Genomic DNA, 16,353 nt, shown 5'->3' with positions numbered 1-16,353 from the left:
GAGGGGCCCACGGGTAGATTAGGTGACCTCAGTCGCACTCTGGTTCTTCATGGGTGTGGTGTGGCCCAGGTTTGCATCCTGTCATTATATCCTGTATATTATATGGTATGTTTTCTCTCTTGTGTGTGTCCAGTATCACACAATAAAAAATATTGGTTAGCAATTTACATTCAAAAATATTTTTAAGAACAAAATGTCCTACGTGGCTTCTTGGCACCTCAGTCTCTTCCTATGGTTTAGCAGGCCCCTCTCGTGGGCAGGTTGGACGCGCACGGGGACTGCCACCCTGGTCAGCCTGCGTCCCACCCAGGGCCCCTGGTGCCCGGCCAGACTCACTCACCGCGCCGAGCAGGGCTGTTGTGGCCAGTGTCTAAGCCAGGAACCAGGGCCATATTTCGTCCACACAGACCAGTCCTTAGAACCCAGAAAAACTCCAACAGACACCACATTTGATCTACAGCAGTCCCCCCCTTATTCATAGGGGACACTTTCCAAGACCCCCAGTGGATGTCTGAAACTGCTAGAGGTCCAAACCACGTATATACTATGCTTTCTTCCTATACACACACCTGTGATAAAGTTTAATTTATAAATTAGGCACAGTAAGAGAGTAACAACAATAACTAATAATAAAATAGAACAATTATAACAACATACTGCAGTAAGTTATATAAATTAGTCTCTCTCTCAAAATAGCAAAATATCAAAAATCTTGTAAATTGTTTGTTTCTGAAATTCTTCATTTAATATTTTCAGGCCATGATTGGCTGTGGATAACCCAAAGCATGGGAAGCAGAGCTGCAGGCACGGGGCAATGTTGTGCCCTTCCCTTCCTGAGAACTGCAGGTTCTCCCGAGTGTTTGGCCTGCACAGGACACCAAGACACATGGTCCGGCCAGAGTCGACATCCTCAGGCGTCCACTGAGTCACAGAACTCCGCCACATGCCCACTGCTCACTTCTTTCTTCACGTGGGTTAAGTAGATGGTACAAACCAAGATAAAGTGTATGGTCTTTCCTGAGTGTGGTCTTTTCTGTTTTGGAAGGAATTCAGGTCTTTATGCTCCACAGAAGCCTGGCCTGGGATAGAATATTTTTAGAACCCTTTCTACATTGGAATGACCTTCAGAAATCCTTAGTTCGTTCACTACTTCCTCGCCTTAACTCGGTTCCTATGTACTCTTTCATTTCAACCTCACATTTCAACTGCCCTGAGATTGGTATTTTTACCTCTATTTTACAGATACACAAATTGATATTTTAGAGAGACCACCCAAAGTCACACAGCTGTAAAGCAGCCCAGCTGTGCTTTACTCCAAGGCCGGTGTAGGCCCAGAGCCTACCCTCTTTCTGAAACGCCAGGCTGCCTCCAGCACAGAGGCTAGAAACTCAGATCTGGACCCTCTGGGGCATCACAGACAAGGGGGAAAAAACGCTCTCCCCAGGAACAGCTGAGTCTGGACACAGGCTTGCTTGGGAAGAAGCCAGGGTCATCGGCCAACAACCAACAGAATTACCACTGCGCGCCTGCAATATCCAGGCTCACTGGGGATCCAAAGACACATAAAGTGGAATCCTGCCCCCAAAGGGTGGGCACGCTAGTTGGGAAGACAAGACAGATGCACCTGAAGAGGTAACTAGTGATAAGAGCTGGTAGGTCTTCCTGGGAGGACCTCATTGAGGCAATGGGAATCCAGCTGGGGCTGGAACACCGGGCCTGTGACTGGCAGATGACTCACCTTAGAGGACCTACTGTGTGCCCCACGCTATGCTTGGTAATGCGGGTGCAAAGATAATGAGACCTGGTCCAGCCCACAGGGGGCTTGCAGTCAATAAAACAGGCACGCCCAGCTTGGGGCTGAGCAGGGGCCAGGGGCTGAGGGCAAGCTGCCATACTTGGGCTCGCCGGGGGAAGTGGAGGCTGAATTGTCCTTTGAAGAATGAATGGTAGTTCACAGAGATTGTTCCAAGAGAAGGCACGGGCAAATGCAAAGGCCTGGAGGTGGGAGGTGCTGTAACAACAACACAACTAATAACATGAGATTGATGATGGTAAAGTGTACGGGCCCCAGACTCAGGCTTCGGCTCACAGCAGCCCTTCCCTTATGGAAAGAAAACGGAGGCTCAGAGACGTTCAGGTCACCCAGATTTTAAAGGCAGAACCAGCTAGAACCTGGGACAGACGCCCCTAAAGCCCAGGCTCTTACCCAGACAAGGAAAAGCAGGTGGTGGGGTGAGGGGTGGGGGTGTGGGTGAGTCCGGGTGGAGAGACTGGAGGGGGCGAGACCGTGCGGGGCCTCATGGGCCACGCAAAGAGGGTGGCTCAGCCCAGTCAGAGCTCCTGGCTGAGCGCTCTTCCGACTGGGCCATTGAAAAACAGCTAAACCCACCAAACATGAAGGAAGATCCTCCGAGGCCAAGAATGAGTACGTTAAGGTCCCCATTTAAGAAAAACACTTGAAGTTAAGAGGTAACAACAGACGACAGACACCAAAGGAGCCTTCGTGTGTGGCTGACGTAGAAGGCGGGCAAGCCCTCTCCCAGATTCTATGCTGGGCAGACCCTGGAGGGCCCATTTCCTGCCCCAGTCCCCACACGTACAGGCCCTGCAGCGAGGACGCCAACTGAAGGCCCACCCCCCATGTGCCCAGTAAGCAAAAGTTTCATGTCAGGTCAACAAACCGTCAAGTATAGCATATTGTATCCAACTCAGTGAACTATACACTTATAATGTATGTACTTTCCTGTACATAGCCTTCAATAGCAAGTAAAAAATAAATACTATCATCTTATCTTCATCAAATACCTTGTTTCCCACCTGGAAGGGGTGGCTCTCCATGGAATTCTGTGCTAGAAAGTGATACGGGAGAGCCAGCCCCCAGCCTGCAGCCTGCCCCCCAATCCATCCCACCCTGGACACTCTCTGAACCTCTGAGCTCCATCCACAGATGCTGAAAATGGCCTCCCTGGACCACCTGTCAGCTCTAGGGGCACCCAGCCCAGCAGTACGGCCTGTCCTGGCGGGGTGAACCCCAGACACACATGCGCACAGTCCAGAAGCTGGCTCACAGCCATTTGGGCAAGACACTTAAAGGACCTGAGTATGCGGAGCATGGTGGGGGTGGAGGGAGGGCTCTGGGTGGGCACAACCCCTTGGACCGCAGACCCATTGTCCTTTATTGAAGAGCCTGGGGCAGGAACCCCTTTGCCCTGCTCTAAAGGCAGTTCTGTGGGCTTCAGCACTTGCAAAAAGATGTAGAGAAACTGGCAGGAGATCAAAAGAGGGAGAACAACGTGGTTAAAGGTGTGCAGGAGGCTGGGTTACCAGCGAGGGATCATTCTGGAAAAGGGAAGACTTGGTGAGAAATACCCATTGGGCCTTCAGTGCAAGCTGAACATCTACAGGGATGTTCATATCCACAGAAGACCAAATCAGAGAATCTGGGCTTGGACTAAGTCAGGAAAGACTGCAGTCAGACCTAAGGAGGAACTTCCTGACTGCTGGGGTGTGGCAGACCTGGCTTCAGCAGTTTGTGCCATGGGGTCATCCAGCAGTAAAACACTAGGGCAATAAAGTGTCTCTCTCAAGGCCTCATTTCCTTATCTGTAGAATGGGGGCAACAAGAGGCTCAGCCTCCTGAGGCCCTTGGGATGATGAGTTGATGTGTGGGCTCCGTTTCCTCAGCATGCAGCACACATGGGCCGCTACATCCTGCCTCCTCGCTCCTCACTTGGGCTCTATAAGCTTCGATTTTTCTCACAGATAAAATGGGGATGAAGGTGCCAATCTCGTGGGAGCTACTTTAGCCAGGGTCATTGATTCCCTCCTTACCGATAGCCGAGGAAGACTCCAGCATCTCTCCTACAGAAGTTTCAGTGAAGAGCGAGAACAACCGGGCCTGTGGCCAGGCATTCGCCTTCCTGAAGTCAAGGGCAGAAGCCGAGAGGAGGTGAGAAGCTACTCAGAGCAGAGAGGACACCAGGCCTCGCTGGCCGCTCTCTTCTGTCCCTCTTTTGAGGTTCCATTGGCGGATGGGGGCTTGGCACCTCCCAGGCCAAGCCAGTGCCTTTCTAGGGTTTGCTGAGGGAGAGCCTGGCTGGCAGTGAGGGCCCGAGTGCTCGTCCTGTGTGACCTTGGGCCCAGCCTCCCTCTACTCTACCGTGCCCTCTGCGCCCTACAGTGACAGTAGGTCTCAGTTGGCTGCTGAGGCGGAAGGGGAGGTCGGGGGAGCAGCCCAGATGGAGAGACCCCAGGGTTGATGCTGCCAGGGCTTTCTGTCACCTGTGGAATGGCAGCAATAGCGCTGGCTGGCTTCTGGGGCAAGGGACAGTGCGGGGAACAAGACGTGAGGGGAGCCGTGGAAGAGGAAAGCGCAATCATTGGCCAGAAACGAGAGAGGTTCCCCAGAGGGAAGCTATGAACCAACTTCAAGTTTAGAATGAAGCAGATCAGGGAGAAGAGGAAAGATGATGACTTCCCTGAAGGCAAGGCTTTTGCAGAGTTGAAGAGAAAGCTGACGAGAAAGAGACAAAGAAACTGCTCAGAATTCTTGCAACCCAAAACTATCCAGTCAGGGCCAACTCCTCAGTATAGCAAGATTTTTTAAAAATGTATGCATACCTTGCCTTTCCCAGATAGAATTTGAAGTGACTAAAGGCAAATATTCAGTCAAAAGACAACAAATATCTATTGAGCACCTACTATGTACCTTCCAGGCACAGAGAACAGTGTGCAAGACAGTGCCTGCCTTTGAGGAGCTTATAAAACACTCATGGAATTAAATAATAGAATGAAATACAAGATCAGGGTCAAGGTGAAAGAGAAGGCAAATGTGACAAGTCAAGGTCAATACAGGGGCAAGTATTGAACTTCAAGCTTGATTCTGGGTTTTCTAACAGCCAAGAAACTTTATCTGAAAAAAGCCATGCTAGTTCCTCAAGGGTTAAGTAAAGCTAAATACTGAATTGTAAAAATCAAGTAAAAACTCATCTTTATCTGAGATACTAACGTGAGAATTGATTTGGGCAAGAAAGAGGATTCTGTTTGGTTGTTTTCTGGTATGTGTATGATAAAGACCAGATGTCATGGAGCAAAAGGACTAAATAGAACGATAAAGCTTATAGCCGGCAGTAGTTGGAAGGGTCAGTTACTCTACATCCTCCTGTTTCACAGGTGAGAGAGTGGAGGCCCAGGAAGCAGTGACTTGCCCAGTGCCACCGCTCTCCCCCACAACAAAACGGTCACCTGGCCACTACTGCCAGCTTCATCCAATCCCAGCTTGAGGACATGTGGATAGCTTGCCAGTGACTTGTACATGTTCCCCAAAAAGAGCCCTGCCAGACGTTTAGCAGGAGTCTCAGTAAAATCAAGGCAGCAGCTCTCAAGTTGAAGGTCAAAGGTAATCTTGCCTCAAAGCCATTCTTTGAGGAACAAGGTAGGACAAGTAAATTCCTGCCCCAAATAAGAAGTTCACTTTTGAGCCTGAACAGTGGTAGAAGGGAAAAAGCTTTGGGCCCAGCAGGATGTGGATTCAGAGAACAGGCTGCAGGACCTGAGTCCTCATCTGTGAAATGGGCAGAGTTTGGTTCTGGATCATGATGTGTGAATAGGGACCGGTCAACAAACATACTGACCTCTTCCTGGGTGGAGAAACAAGTTCTGCCAGGTGGGGTTTTTAAACTAAAGATTTGGACAGGCACCTGAGCATAGAGTGAGCTGGTGAAGACGGGGGCAGAAACAGTACACAGATAGGGGACCTGCGCAAGTGGAGCTGGGATGGAGAGATCGAGACCATGGAGACGAGGGGAACTGAGCCTGTGGAGACGAGTCCCACCTCAGCCGCTGGACGGCAGCCTCCGGAGCTCCAACCCGTCCAGAGCTCGGCTGTTAGCCAGGGTGGCCTGAGCCTGGCGGGGGACTGGGGGGGACCCGAGCTGAGCAGGAGGCGCCAGCTTCAGCCGCCTTTCGAAGTCAGTAGAAGCAGTGTGCTCTGAGCTGGTCACACCCAGGGGTAAGGTTTTTATTCATTCTGCTCATTCAGTCTGCTCATGACAGCGTCATGATTCACATGTGCCACTGACACTCTCAGAAACCACTTCTGTCCATATGCCTCGACAGGGTGTTTGACATGCCGCACCAAGTTATGTTCTTGTTTACTGACCCCTCCCATATGCTGGGCACCAGGAGGGGCACCCCAGGGTGACCACTGTTCAGGTTCTCCCAGGCGGGGGCCTCTAGTAGTCTAGCAGAGGAAACTAAGGCCCTCAAAGCCCATGGTAGAAGGCAGTGGGAATATATGACACATCTGTCCCATGGGGGAGAAAAGGAGGGACCGATGACACCTTCCCTGGGAGGACAGCGGTTCGGGAACCTAGGTGGGCTTCCCGAAGGCAGAGAGTTCTGACCTGGGTCTGGGAGGCAAAAACAGAAATTCAGCAGTTGAGTGTGGGGAGGGGACGGAGGGAGTGGCGAGGTGTTTCGATGCCCAGGCACAGAGGGATGTTGGGGACTCACGGGATGACACATACATCCAACAGGTGGGTAGAGGCCGATCCTAGGGAACCTTGGTGCCAGACAAGCGGGGAGCCAAGGGAGGTTTTAGAGCAGGGGAGAGAGACCCTGAGAAAGCCAGGCGAGGAGGATAAGAAGTAAGGAGCTGGACAGGCGGATGCTGGGTCGCTGCCCTGCCGCCACCGCAGCCCCTATTCGCATTCCTAACAGGCCCAGGAGGAGATGGGTTGCCCTCGCTGGCCCAGCGGGCTCTGGCAGAGAAGGGGAGCCCTGTGCCCAGGGGCATGTTTCACAGAAGGCGCGGCCAGGCCTGGGGACAGACCTGGGAACCGGTCTGTTGCTCCTAGCCCCCCGCCCTCCCACACACACACCCTCTGTCCTCCCTGCCTCTCCAGCCCAGCCCAGGATCATCGGTCCCCTACGGGGGAATGATCCTGGTTCCCTAACTAGGATCATCGTGCCTGCAATTAGGGTTTCCTGGTGACCATGGGCCCTTTCCCCTCAGCCCTCCTCACCTCTACCCCCATCTCCTGCCACTGTGTCCCTGCTCAGAAATCCTACTCTGTGTCCGGCTGAGCCCAGGTGTCAGGCCTGTGGTCTCAGGCCTGTGTGTTCGGGTGGGAGGGCCCCCAAGCCCTATGCCCTGAGCTGTGAACCTAGGTGCGCCTTGTGACCTCTGCTCCCTGTCCTGAGCTCTCCCCACTGTGCCTCATGACTCCCAGGAAGGAGCTGAGAACGCCCCTTTCTGTGGCCTATTCCCTCCTCCTTTCCTGGAACCACCAGCTCCTCAAGAAAGCCCTGATGGGTCTGTTCTGAGCACCCTCTGCCCAGGGGCTGGCTCTTGCTCCTCTTTTCTGGTCGGACCAGCCATGACGTTAACTTCTCTAGGAAACATGTGATGCTTCTCAAAGTGTTTTCCTGAGGATTATTCCTTCTGCAGCTCTTACTGGCCCTGCAGGTAGGCAGCACAGGTGGTTGTGACTCTCATCGCCCATTTTGCAGATGAGAAAATAGAGGCCTGGGGACGGTAGAGGCTCATCCATGATCTCACAGCTGTTTGAGTGTAAAGTTTGTCCTTAGCCTCCCACCTGGCCCCGAGGCAGCTCTCAGAGACCACCCCCACTTCCACCCCAGGCACAATGATCCCAGTAGCTGGGCGACCGCAAGCCGGGATGGAGATCTCGGAGCTGGAAACCCAAGGCCATCGGTGTGTCCAACTCCCCTATTTATGGAGGCTCAGAACAGTGAAGGGACTTGGCCTAATGTCACACCACAACTCGTGGCAGAGCCAGGTCTCAGGTCCCCTAACTCCAGAAACCTCCCACCGCCCCACACCGCCCCCTCTTGTCCTGAGCATACTTTCATAGCTCCATCCTTCCCCTGGATGTATGGGTGTGCCTGACATTTCTGGAATTCACTCCACACACATAATGAGGCCATTTTGAGAAGGCCCGCCTCAGGGGGAACCAGAGAGCTGTCTAGTGTCCCCATCCTGACCCCTGCCAGCTCCTCCCGGCTGTACACGCCAAGCTGCAACCAGATAAATAGACTTTTCAGGCCAGGGCTTCCCTACCCCCTGCCCCCAGCACACCTTTCTAGCCTCAAGAACTGGAGGCGGAGTTTTAGGGTTTCAAAGCTGCAATGGAGGCTGCCTGGGAACTCAGAAGCAGTAGAGGGATGTCAGGCTGGTTGCCATATGGGTCAGAGGGACCCAGATGTCATTACAGCAAGTAACTGAACAGAATGGGGCTGCTTGTCAATAGCGCAGGAGTTGCATTGCGCTGCCTCCCTGAGATGTTAGTTTAATAGGAGGGTAGGGAATTTTCTCTCCCTCGGATACAAGTCTGACCCTGCCTGGAGAACCCTTCTGGATCTAAGGCAACCATGTGCCCACGTACCATAGGTTGCCTAACACCAAAGAAGCGACTTTCGACCTCTTAGCACAGAGCTTGGTCCCCAGCACCCAGCCTGTGGCCTACCAAGAAGCGAATTAACAGAAGAGCACCACACTTGAAGGAAGGGCCCAGAAGTGACAGTTGGATAGGCCCTGGAGAGAAAGTGGAAGGTTGCCACCCTCAGGAAGATTCTAGAAACCCTCTGCCAGGTGGGTCAGCTGTTCACTTTCCCAGAAGCAGGAGTGATCTTTCCCAGGCAGCCCTGTGTCCCAGCACCCTCTGCGGCCCAGTCTCCCCTGGAGGGGTCCCAGGAGACAGGCCTCTGGCCTCTTCCCTTTTTCTCTACCCTCAGAAACCCTTCCGCTCTCCCAAAGATGCGGTCCCTCATTGAGAACAGGGCATTTCCTCTCCACCAGCAGGAGGAAGAGGGACCCCGCTTGGAGTTGGGGCAGCTACAGGGAGGGACAAGTCCTGGAGGGGGAGGGTATAGACGTGGGTCCCCTGCTGCCGCCCCACTCGTACATCCACCTCCCAAAGAATGTAATTAAGCAGCAGGCCTCTGCCAGGAGCCAAGCTTTCTGCCTTCCGTCTATAAATCACCTTCTGAATCATCTCTCAGCTCCTGGAGGAGCAACTTCTGCTCAGGCTGCTCCAGGCGGCCCCAGTGCCGCTCCCCCCTCCAGGAGCCTGCCTTCCCTGCCCCTCCCCCGCCCAGGCCGAGGTGGCTCCAGGTCCCAGCTGGAAATGGCAGTGGCTGCAAGTCTGGCAAACTGTGCGATGGGAGGAGGGTTAGGGGAGACTCCTGTACCCTCCTTCCCTCTTTTTGGGCAGGCAAAGAGCTGAGTGCAGGGTGGCCTGGCCTAGCTCCCTCAAGTTAAGACTACAGCTCCAGGCTTATAGTCACCAGTGCCGAGTATAATGGGGCAAGCTGGCTCTGAGGATAAGGAGAAAACTGAGCCAGGTGGTGCCAATCTGGGAGGCCTTCTTGGAAGAGGTAAGATTAGATCCAGGACTTAAAGTTGTCAAAATAGTTTGTATATAGGGGTAAAAATAACATTATTTAGTACTTCCTGTACACCAGCCATTATTCTAAGGGCTTTGCATATATTCACTCATTTAATCTTCACGACCATCCTTTGAGGTAAAAGCAGTTATTCTCATTTTATAGACAGGACTCAGAGAGGTTAACTTGCCCTAGGTTACCCAGATGGTACTTGAAAAGCCAGATGTGAATCTGGGAAGGCTCCAGAGGGATGTGAGCATTTGGGGAAAGTGAGGTTTCGAGGTGCAAGCAGGCTGGCTCGGCAGTAGCGGAGCAGCCAGCTTTGGGCCTGAGGTTGGATGGCGGCAGAAGTAAAGGGCTTTCTGCCTTCAGGCCCTGAACAATCTGAGTGGGCCTCGGATGGGTGCGGGCGGCAGGCTCACCAAGACGGCGGCGCTGGGGCTGCATGGAGCTTCATGCTTCACAGTAATGAATCGTGTCCCTGTCCTATGGACTCCTAGAGGCAAAAGGGACCCCTCAAGGCGGTCAGGGGAGAGGAAGCCCAGAGGAAGGCAGGGACTTGAAGTACAGAGAAGGAAAGGGACTCATCCGAGGTCTGAACTCAGACACAGGTCTCCCCACTCCTGGCTCTAAGCGCTTCCTAGCACAGAAGATAACAGAACATACCCATGTAATGTCAGGATGGCCCTAACTTTTGAAGGAGGTATACCCCCTCCCCTATGTAGGGGCAAGGGTTTGAGAATGTCTTTCCCTCCTTGGTGGCTTTAGAGGGATTTTGTGGCTCACAGCAGGGTGGGGAGAAAAACCTAGAAGACCAGGGCCTCCTCAATGCCTGGCCTCACCCCATTCTGAGGTCAGAAGTGTCCTCCTTTCTCCCACTCTCCCTGGGAGGATCTGTTAGCTGCATTCTCCTCTGAAAAGAGCCACCTCTCCTTCCCAACCCCAGGCTCCCTGCCCCTTGCCCAAACTAAGGAGAGACCCATTCCAAGTCTAGAGAAAGCCTCAGGGTCATAGTTCCCCTTCCCCACCTTGTGTGCTTGGTAGCTTTGCAATTCCACATCTGCCCAAGTACCATGGTTTATTAGCATTAAGCTCTGTAGAGAGCAGGAGGGAGACACTTGCTTGGCTGAGTCTGTTCATTGGGGAGTTCCACTTAGAGCCCTCTGTCTTCATCAGTGACTGAGCAGGCACCCAGATGCCAGAGAGCGCGGGTGCTGGTGGGGTCTTGCTGGGTTTGCCACTGGCAAAACTTCAGGGAGGGAGGACAGGGTGCCCCCTAAAGGGCTGGGCACCACGGTCTAGCTCCTGCCCCTTTTGCCTTTCCCCACAAAGGTCTTCCTGATGGGCAGCCACCCCTCACCCAAGTTCCTCGGGCCAGACTCCACCCAAGGCTCACCTCTTAGCCCCAGAGCTGTTGACAAAATGCTATGAAATTCTAGGAGAACTTTCCCTGACAGCTGCCCCTTCCCCTTTGACTTCCCCACACATTAAAGCAGGTTCTTCCAAGAACGTACCTCCCAGGCTCCTGGTATTGTTATAACATTTGACCTGCTTTTTGTTTTTGTTTTTTGTTTTTTAAGCAAAATGTGGTCCTATCAGAAGAATACAAACAAATAAGCCACAACTTTTGCTCCCTTTAGACACCATGCTCCGCCCACAATAGGTGTGGGGTGGTCAGGAGGGCTGTTAATTCACTTCCAAGAGACCTGGATTGATTTCCCTGCCACATCCCCCCAGGGAAAGGCCTGCCCTGGAAGGGAGACCACCCGCTTAAAGCCTGGCCATCTGATCTGGTATCTGCCCATCTGTCTGTCTGTCTGTCTGTTGGATCAACAGCCTCCAGCCAGCTCAGCTCCTCACCAGCCCCAGCCCCAGCCAGCTGTAATTCCTGCCTGTTACAAGTGTTAACACCTGGCCTGGGGCCTTCCTCCCCCGCAGTCTCCAGGTGCCTCCCTGGGCCCGGCCCACTGACCCCCACGGGGTTTGACTGAACATGTTCACAAGCCTCTGAAGGGCGGGGGAGGTGGGAGTGGGTGGGGGAGGCAGGGCGACACCTGACAGATGGGGAAACTGAGGCAGGGCTTAGGGCAAGCACTTGAGTTGGGGAATGGATCTGAGGATGGTGGGGGGAGAATTCAGGTGTACATCCCAGCTCACTGCCCTTGACTTCCGCAGAACACTTTCTCTCCCAACCCCAGCTGCAGGGCAGGGCAGGCTGGTGATCTCTGGGTGGAAGGGTAATAACGGAGGCCCAGGTGGGTGGGTCACACAGAAGTGGGGTGTGCTTCCCGACCCCTAGCATAGGCCCCTTCAGTGAGGGCCCCTGCCTCTGGAATGTAGTAGGGACTAGGCTGGGCCCTAATAAGACAGTTCATTTTCCCCCCCAAGAAGGAGAAGAAAGACAAGTTCCTCCACCAGGCTCTAACTGTGACTGACAAGAAGAATTATAGAAATCAGTGCTTGCTGTCACCTCTTCCTGTCCCAGCTCTTCCACTACTTGGCTGCAGGGCCCTGGAGCACATCTCCATGAGCCTCTCTGTCTGAGGCCCCTCATACTCTACCTTCTGGTCTACCTTCTCTCGGGGCCGGGGGGCGCAGTTCAGGACGTGGGGGCGGGGGTGCCTTCCTGAGGGGTGGCACAGACAGAAATCCCAGCTAAGAGATCTCCCCTGCAAATCCCTCCTGGGGAAAGCGTTGAACTGGGTGGGCCAGAGTGGGCAGCGGTGACGGGCTCAGGCTGCCCCACGACACGGTGGGAACAGGAACCTGAGGCCTGCCCACTCTACTGTTCCTGTCCGGGCCCTGGCCTCGGCCCTGGCCCCTTCCCTGAGAAAGCGACTCACCCTCTGCCCCAGCTCCAAGACCGAAGACAATAGGCCTAAGGCGGAGGGCTGCTGACCACCGTCCTCAGGCAGGCAGGGTCGGCTTGTGCCAGGGAAGGCTCTGCGCCCCACACGGCCCAGCCCAGATCCCGGGTCAGCTATGCCCCTTGCAGCCTCCTTGTTAGACATTGATATCCTGCCGACCCATCTTTCCAGGACCATGAATGCCCTCCGAGCACCCGATCTCAGGATGTCACTCACACCCTTAGATCATCCGCGTGCAAACACACCCATAACCACAGGCCCAGCCACGGTCACTGGCACCTGAAGACAGAGTCACAGGCAGACCCAGACACAACACTCACGTTCATTCTTACAAGCACAATCAGGCCATGGCCACGAGCACTGGTGCCCATGCACAAAGACTACTGTGGGGCTTTCTCCCCTTACAGTCATGAAGGCATGTGCACACAGGCACACATGTACATGTATAACACTCACATGCCCGGTCATGAACATAGTCATGCAGTGTCACAAGCAGATGCAGGTGCTGACCTTGACATAGGCAGAGATACTTCTAGACTTCCTCTCCTCCTCCCCACCCTCCCACACACCCCCCCCAATAGAATCAGCCACTTGCTGACACTGCTATGCAGACATAGCGGCATGCCCTGCCATGGGCCATGGATTCCCCAGGCATATCTTGCATGAGTTCACATCCATGGTCACCCAGTTGCAGACACAGACACTCCTATACATAGAAACACACTAGTGTACAGATGACACCCCCTAGGGTCATAGACCTAGGACACACACACACACACACACACACACACACACACACACAGGTGTCTGCTCAGACAAAGCAGCATCCCTATCCCCCCAATCCACAAACAATCCATGTGTCCAGCATTACATTAGAGCCAATGTTCTGGCTTTCCAGATTTTTCCAGCATCTTTCTATTGGGTGGTTCCTATCTAGATTCACTCCAATACGCCATTATCCCCTGACCCCCACCCTTCCCACAGGCAGTGCCCAGCGAAGTGCCTCCCTGGTTCATAGGGTGGGGAACCTGGTTGATCGTGCTGGTCCCTGCAGCCCGTGGGGCTCCATGCCTTCTCTTCCTACCCTCCCCCTGGCCAGCGTCCCTGCGACGGCAAAGACCAGCATGGCCCTAGTAGGGGGATCCGAAGAGGGTCAGGAAGGGCCACAGAGGCAGGACTGGTTTCTACAGTGGCCTTCCCTGCAACAGGCAAAGCCCCCAGCCCGGAATCCCTGGCTGCGCAGGCCGCCCCCACAGACTTCTTTATGTACAGGAGGCCTCAGGCCAGCGCAGTGCCAGGGAAAGGGTGGGCTGGGCGGAAGAAAGACTTCCCCTTGGGTGTCTGTCCTGGGAGCAACTCCCAGCACCTTCTAAACAGAGATACTCGGCCATGCCCCGCTCCCGCCCCTGTCCTCGTCCCCAAACATCCAGAAACAAACGCTGCCACCCCCAAACAACTGGGGGCAGACTCGGGGTGTGGTCCCCCCAATCTCCTGGCTCTGCTCCCCTGTCCCGGGCTGGAGGGGGGGGGCAAGCCAGGGGAAGGGGGACATGCAGGTGGCACCACACCCTGGTGGCTCTCCTCTCCGACTCTCACCCCCGCGGCCACAGCCCCTCTTTTTACTCACAGGTCCTAAATTCTTCCTACTCACCTCCCACCCCCAGGCCCAGGCCGTCCTGTGTCCAGGAGGGGAAGATTCTTTAATTAAAGTTTTCCGGAATGCAGGGGGCTGGAGACCGAGGAGAGGCGGGTGTAATTTAGAGAACTGGTTTCAGTGTGTCTTCCCCTCTGGCCCCTGGGACCCGCCGGGGGGCGATGGGGCTGCTTGGAAAACAAGGGGGCTCCCTGCCACTGGGGCTCCTAAAGGGCTGTTAATTCCTTGGTCGGCTCCCCCATAAACGCACCCCCGCCCAAAACACCGCGCGTGATTTCCCAGCCTTATTTACTAAAAATGTCTTTTGTATCTGCATTTCTCGGGGATGGAATTCTCCTTTCCCTCTCTCCCTTTCTCCTCGCTCCTTGGTTTTCCAAAAGGAACGAATTTAACATGGAGAATTGGGGTTTTGGTCAAAGAACAAACCCACCCCCTTCTGAACAACTACATTTTCAAGGAGCCCCCCTTCCTCCGGGATGGACAAGCAAGAAATGAATAAAATCCGAATTCAATGGCATCTCGGATCAGCAAATACCACATTCACTTCTGAGGCTCAAGACTAATCTAGAGCAGAGTGGGGAGAGTCTGATGAAATCTCCCCCCATTCCCCTGCCCATGGGGTCCCTGAAGCCATTGGAGTCTGAAATATGAAGGCAAAATGGGGTTATTGTGGGGAAATCTCTTGATGGAGGCGCCGGCAGAGGCGGGGGTGGCAAGGAACAGGATGATTTTGCCCATGAAGACCCCAAAATGGAGAAGAGGAATGGCTGGGCCCCAGGGACAGCGCTGGATTTCCAGAGACCCAACTGCAAGCAAATGGAGGGTCTTCGCGGACCCCAGATTGGGATGAGTGGAAGGCTATTAGGATCTAAGAACAAGAGACCTTCTGAGACGGGGAAAGTCCTCCAGCCTCCGCAGCGAGTAGCAGGGAAAATGGTGATTATCAGAGAAGCCAGGAGTTGGATTCTGAAGGCGACACCAGCAGAAAATCCAGGAGGGGTGGGCGGCTGGGGGGCTGGAAGGAGGCAAGGAGAAAGGAGCCCCAGCCCTGTCGGAGCCCACCCCCGGCCGACGCCCCCCCACCCCCACCTCCCCGAGACTCGGCGAAGAAATCGGGCCGCGGGCAGACAAGAGGCGAGTCTTACCACCAAATTGGGTAGCCGGCAAGGACCCCGGTGCCACAGAGCAGGAGGCCGAGGAGCAGCCCGAGCAGGTGGGGCTCCATTAGAAGCGGCGCCGAGGAGGAAGTTTGCCCCCGACCATGAAGAGGGGGAGCGACGCCCCCAATAGTTGGAACAAAGTCCACTTGAGATTGGAAATGACTTTCGGGCTTGTCAGAAGCGCACCTCCACCCGCAGCCGCCCCCCTCCGAGCCCAGCGCGGAGCAGCCGGGTTTGAGGATGTCAGCGAGCAGCCAATCAGCGCCCGCGGCCTAAGGTAAGAGATGAGTCTGTAGTTCAGCCTGTCAATCACGCGCCCCTCCCGCCCGGCCCACGAGTCGGGCTCGGGGAAGGGCATCGCCCAGCAAACTTGGGCAAAGCCCGCGCCCCGGACACAGAGAGAACTTGGGGGGGAGACGGCACGTTGGACCCTCTTGCTGGCCTGGAACCGCCGCGGCACCCCGCCAGCCAGGTTTAGGGAGATGGAGCTTTGACCGGGGGTTCACGTGGTGCCGGGTCGGCGTGGGCATGGGTGGGTGGCCCCTTTTCTCTCGGGGAACCGTGACCCCTTGGGACTTGGGCCTTTGAGAAATCAACAGTAGAAAACACAGAGATGTTTCCAGAAACCTCACTCCAGCAGGACAGGATACGAGGGTCGCTGAGGGGTTGGGAAATGCAACCCCTCTCAGCCTTCCCGAGCCCGCGAGCCACCCGCCACTCGACCCGGCCGCAGGAGGTCCCTTCCCGGGTGTCCGAGGGGCGCGCGGAAAGGTCCGCGGAGGCTCGAAGGTCTGGCTGCGGGCGGCGCCGGGGGACAGAGCCGAATGTCATTCGAGTCTTTTGTCAGGGATCAGATCGGTATCGGGACCTCCTGCTGCCTTTGCATTTCCTGCAACTGACACCAGAAGCCAGTTGCATTTCCTGCTCCAGGGCCGGGTCACTTTCTCCTCCTCGAGGGGTTCAGGCCCGGCCTCCAGCTGGGGTCAGGCGCACCACCCTCAGTCCCATTTGGACCTTGTGGATGAACTGTTTGGGGGTGGGTGAAAGGCGGAAAGCAGCCCGGGACCTCGGAAGACCTTGCTGCCCTCCAGGCACATACACGCCCCCCCACCCCCACCCCCACCCCCGCCCCGCCAACTTTCCAGTCTGAAGCCCTTGGTTCGAACCCGCACGTGGACACCAAATACCCCATCCCTCACCATAGTGAATAAAAGTCCTTTCAAGCCTCGGGATTCTTTCTGTCCTCTCCCTCTCCAGAGTCGAA

At 54.9% G+C, this 16,353-nt stretch overlaps 1 protein-coding gene across 1 annotated transcript in view; it reads right to left on the bottom strand.

Moving 5' to 3' along the window:
• WNT3 (Wnt family member 3) overlaps positions 1–15,154 on the bottom strand; it is a 41,662-nt gene extending 26,508 nt beyond the window's left edge. Inside the window, exon 1 of the mRNA XM_054574817.1 lies at positions 15,075–15,154. Within this exon, the coding sequence (XP_054430792.1) occupies positions 15,075–15,154 (80 nt within the window). The remainder of the gene's footprint in view (positions 1–15,074) is intronic.
• Between the last annotated feature and the right edge of the window lie 1,199 nt (positions 15,155–16,353).

The sequence above is a fragment of the Pteronotus mesoamericanus genome, unplaced genomic scaffold (genome assembly GCF_021234165.1).
Source record: "Pteronotus mesoamericanus isolate MK-2021 breed Mesoamerican mustached bat unplaced genomic scaffold, CSHL_Meso_final contig_269, whole genome shotgun sequence".
Classification (NCBI taxonomy): Eukaryota; Metazoa; Chordata; class Mammalia; order Chiroptera; family Mormoopidae; genus Pteronotus; species Pteronotus mesoamericanus.
This window is presented reverse-complemented; position numbering and strand designations above follow the sequence as displayed.